Source organism: Medicago truncatula, chromosome 1 (genome assembly GCF_003473485.1).
Source record: "Medicago truncatula cultivar Jemalong A17 chromosome 1, MtrunA17r5.0-ANR, whole genome shotgun sequence".
Lineage (NCBI taxonomy): Eukaryota > Viridiplantae > Streptophyta > Magnoliopsida > Fabales > Fabaceae > Medicago > Medicago truncatula.
In genome coordinates, this window is record NC_053042.1 from 24950932 (window position 1) to 24956208 (window position 5277).

Here is a 5277-nt window from a genome sequence, read left to right on the forward strand (position 1 = left end):
TTATTTTGTTTTTAGTATTTACCATGTGTGGCATCCATAATAATAGTATAATAAAAACATACATTTTTTAAGGAAAGTATAATAATAAAAGATATATTATTCACGCAATAAAGAATACACAATTAAACGAGTTAATCATTCTTTATCAAACAATTTAAGCAAAAACGATAAATATTATTTATTATAATATTAAACTATTACAAGAACCATGAGTTACACATAATGTCACTCTTTAACTAAATTTGATAATTCAACATCTCTTATTTTTTGTTTAGAGTTGATAGTACAAGCTCACAACACCATATTTTCACACGAAAGTGAAAATCAAGACCTAAACACTAAATTGCAACGATCTATATAAACTCGAAATATTTTTAATTATTATTTTCTTGAAGAACACACTTAGGTTCTAATGCAAGAGGCTAATAGTGAAAATTCATCAGTCTTCTAGACAAGGGGTGTGATGGCAATGGTGAGTAAGATGGAGAAGGGGCATCCAATGGAGGGTATGTAGAAACAACAGGAGACTCAACAGGAGCAACATTAATAGGGACAATAGGCTCAATTAGGGGAAGCGTAACAGGGGCAGGAGGCGTAACAAGGGTGGGTGTAATAGGGACATGATCAACAAGGACAGGCATAACAACAGGGACATCAATAGAAATTGGATTAGGCGTAAAAGGGCTAGGCTTAACAGGAGCAGGCTTAACAGGTGCTAGCGTAGGCGTAACAGGGGAAGGAGGCATAATAGGGGTAGGAGGTGTAACAGTGGTAGGAGGCGTAATAGGGGAAGGAGGCGTAATAGGTGTAGGAGGCGTTACAGGGGCAGGAGGGGTAACAGGGGTAGGAGGAGAAATTGGGGCAGGGGGTGTAAGAGGGACAGAAGGCTTAACTGGTGTTGGAGGCGTAACAGGGACAGGAGGCTTAACAATGACTGGAGGGTTTACAGGAGCAGGCTTAACAGGGACAATAGGTTTAACAGGGGCAGGCTTAAATTTAAAACCATCAAGTTCGTAAAGAGCTGTTTCAAACTCTTCAGCAAATGAAGTGAAAAATGGTAGTTGGAGTAAAAGTAGCAACAGTGCAAAAATTTTGACCATTTTTTTTTTTGTGTGTAAGAGAAAGTAGTACTAAAGAAAGAGGGAAGAAGTAATGTTGGTGTTATGGAATGATGTGAGAATGTGACTTTGAGGTTGATTTATTTATAGGAGCTAATGCCCATGATCATTGGAGTTTTTGTTCATGTGTAATAAACTAATTTTTTTAAAGTAGGATTGTTTCTTTATTTTCGCTTTTTAGTTACTACCCAAATTCATTGATATGTATTTAAAGGGAAAATACAATTTTTTTTCGACAATAAAGGGAAAATACAATTGTTTCTTTATTTATACATTTTAGTGCAAGATTATATAACGGTTTGGGATGGAATGTTAAAAACTAGTATGGCACACATGTAAAGCACACATTTTAGAAATCTGTCTGTCTTTTTTTCAATTAACTCAAAAAAATATTGCCTCATTAGATGTTATTAGTTCATTAGCTTATATCCGTTTATTTTAATTATCTTAAAAATATAATAATTTTTTAACCATACTAAGTGTTATTAGGTCATTAGGTTAATAATATTTATTTTGTACAAAAAAAGCTTAATAATATTTGTTTAAAGTAATTTTTTCACTATAGTGTGGCTACCGAAACTTATAGGAAGGCCCTGCTACAATTATGCTAAAAAAAAATAAATGCTATTTATAAAGTTACTTTAAAAAAAAATTATATAGTTTAATTAATAGATACATTGATATGAAAATTAATTGGGTCATATTAATAGACTAAAATAAAAAATATGTAGTGATAGCCCAAAAATTATGTTTAACAGGGGTATTCCACTTTTGCTTTGCTAATTAATGTTATTTAGAATTCATCAATCACGTATTAATTAGTGTTTTATTAATATTTAATGTTGATTTTAATAATATTTTTAAGAAATAAATGGTTTTTCGAATATTGTATATGTCACGAATCAATTTTATTGAGTCTCCATGAGCTTAACTCAGTTGGTAAAGACAAAACATAATATCCTAGGGTTCGAATCCTAGACATCACAAAAAAAATCAATTTTATTGAAACTTATAAAAATTATCAAGGACATTATTTGTAGGTGTCAGGGTTTGAACTCCAGATTCCCCACTTCTCCACACTTTAAAAAGTATGCTACTTTGTACCAAAAAAAAAAAAAAGTAAGATACTTCACATAAAAAAAAATGTAGATAATGTGGCCCCAACGCATGCACCTAATAATCATCTATTCACGGCAATCCAACAACTCTTAAAAAATTACTAAGTGGGTCCTACTAATAGCTTGACATTCCTATATTTCAAAAACAATAAATATGTTTGTGCAACAATTTTTTAAAATATGATGAAAGCATATGATAGAGTACTAGCATGGAAACCCGTGCCAAACACGGGTTAGACTTTCATCAAATTTAATATATTGGATGAAGATATGGTATCATGCACATCTGTGTGGTCGCTTTGTCTTCAATGAGTCAATCAACACCAGTGTTGGCTCTCCCGTACGGTCCAACGACAATACCATAGGCCGATTCAACTTTGTGTGGGAAACGATTGTTGTTCTTGGTAGTAGATTACAGATGCAGAAAGTCTCGTACTTGAGATAAAGAGGTCAATGTGTCAAGTGTTATTTAAAGTTCCACATTGGATGCAATAGTAAATGTTGAACAATATATAAGTGATATGACTCATGTATTAATGACTTAAGGTTTAAGATGAAGATGTGGTTTCAAACTCACTTGTGTGGTTTCTTTTAATCTAACGTGATGATCAAACTCAATATAGGATCCTTCGAAACTCACAACATTATGATGTACTGTTTTTTTTTGTTTTTGGAAGTTATTTGTTTAACTTTGGCTTAATTACAGTTTTGGTCATCATATTTTCACTCACTCATATAATTTGTCCCTCCATTTCAAAATCACATAGTTTTGGTCCCTCTTTTAGATTTTATAAACTTACAGATGGTGATATGTCATGTTTAAATTAAAACTTAATGAAAGTTTTCAAATAATTATGTTGGTATTGATCATTTTACATCATTGGATTGTATGTCATGTTATTTAAAATATGTCCATCATTGTTTTTCAGTCTTAAAATAAGATAAAGAGATCAAAACTGAGTGATCTTAAAATGAACGGACCAATTTCACGATTTACTAAAAATAAGGGACTAAAACTGCAATTAAGTCTTTAATTTTTTAATTTTAAATTTTAATTTTTTAAAGCTATTCTTTTTCTTGTGATTTTTTTTCATTCAACCTCTGTTATTCTCTTTCTTGTGAATTTATAAAATATGAAATTGCTGATCATTTGTTCCTTACTTGTTACTTTGCTACTAATCTCTGGAAATGGCTTCAGCCTCTGATCCATTACTCCATCAATTGCAACTCCATTCTGTCTCTGTTTGATGTTTGTTAGAGAGGTTGGAGTTCAAAATGCAAGCTTACCATCATCTCAACAATCATCTATATTCTCAATGCTATCTGGTCTTGCAAGAACTCTTTTAGATTCAAAGGTGAAAAACCAAATATGAAATCAACAATAACGCAGATTATAGCAAATGTATCTATAGCTGGCAACCTTACCAAGTTAGCTACTGGTTCTGCAATTAGAGATTTCACTGTGTTAAAGGCTTTCAAAGTGAATACACATTATCCTAATGCACATAAGATCACTGAAGTCATATGGAGCCCCCCAATATTGCACTGGATCAAGTGCAACACTGATGGAGCAGCTCTTGGCACCACCGGTCAAGGAGCTTGTGCAGGTATTTTCAGAAACCGAAATGGAGAAAGCCTTGGCTGTTTTGCAGTTAATTTAGGGATTGAAAATGCTTTTTATGCTGAGCTCATGGGAGTGATTTTTGTTGTTGAATGTGCTATTAAGAAAAGATGGACTCATCTCTGGATTGAAAGCGATTCAAAATTGGGTAACTTGACAGTCAAGTCACGTAATATAGTTCCTTGGCAGATAAAGAATAGATGGCTAAATTGTTTGCATTTGATGACTGGTTTGACCTGTATGATCACACACATGTATAGCGAAGGAAATCATTGTGCTGATAAGCTAGCCAGCATAGGGTTAACCGTTGATGGTTTCACTTGGTGGTCTTCACCCCATGTTAATATTAGAGCAGACCTTGTCAATAATAGACTTGGTCTCCCCTATTATAGGTTCTCTAAGTTTACTTTGAGGGCTTGGTTTGGTCCCCCCTCCTTTTTGTACCTCACTTTTGATTTCAATATATTTTGGATGAGGCCGTGATAGGCTCATCAGTTAAAAAAAAAAAAAAAAATCTTTTGGTTAATGGTGGGAAATGATAATAGAAAATTGAAGATGTGGTATGTTGGGTTGATAAATACATGTTTATTACATATTTAAAATTACGTGGGGTTTTTTAATTGAATCTAAATTTTTTGGTAAAATGATTATCCAAAATTCTACAACTCCTTCAACAAACTCATAGATTTATCAACAACTCACAATCTTTCTTATACTTTCACAAACAAAACACACAATACTTATTTTTTTTTTCCTTTAGCTTCTCTCATATTCAAATTTCTTTTTGGTATCTTTGTTTTTCCTTCTAACTTTCCCCCCTTCCCATGTACGAAAGGAACATAAACCACTTGTAATGAAACAATCACCAACAAACTTTTTTAAACATATTGTATCTTCCTTTGATCTTATTTGACTATATCACGTAATTATGAACATGAGAGTTACAAATTTGAATAAGAGGTGTTAATTTGTCAAGTATGAGTTAAAAATTTATATTGGATGGAATGATAAATTTTGAACAACATATAAGTGAGATGAAAGGATATCAATTTCACTTGTGTATTTTCTCTTGGTCTAATGTGGTGATAAAACATCCCTTGGAAGGCCCAAAGTTATGATGAATTATTTGTTAGCTTGTGGGTCTCATTTATTTAATTTTTGTATGTTAAATTTTAGTTATTGGAGATCGTTCATTTTCATGCTATTTTTTTTATTCAACCTCACTTATTTCAAATTCCTTCACTTTTGGTCTTTGGTAGAACTTCACAATGGAAAAATGCATATGTGTTTTGCTAAGTTGACAAAATACATGCTTATTTAAAATTTTAAATTTGAGTCTAATTTTTGGTATATTAATTACTCCAAATTCTTCAAGAAACCCATAAAATTATCAGCAACGAACAATATTCCATATACTCTC

At 32.2% G+C, this 5277-nt stretch overlaps 1 protein-coding gene across 1 annotated transcript; it reads right to left on the minus strand.

Moving 5' to 3' along the window:
- Positions 1-422: 422 nt before the first annotated feature.
- Positions 423-1100, minus strand: LOC11432804 (vegetative cell wall protein gp1). The gene has a single exon (XM_003588319.2). It carries the CDS (start codon positions 1098-1100, stop codon positions 423-425), a length of 678 nt encoding a protein of 225 aa, XP_003588367.2.
- Between the last annotated feature and the right edge of the window lie 4177 nt (positions 1101-5277).

Excerpts from the sequence above, each read along its gene's own strand:
- LOC11432804 (XM_003588319.2), bottom strand. The coding sequence starts at position 1,100 with ATGGTCAAAATTTTTGCACTGTTGCTACTTTTACTCCAACTACCATTT.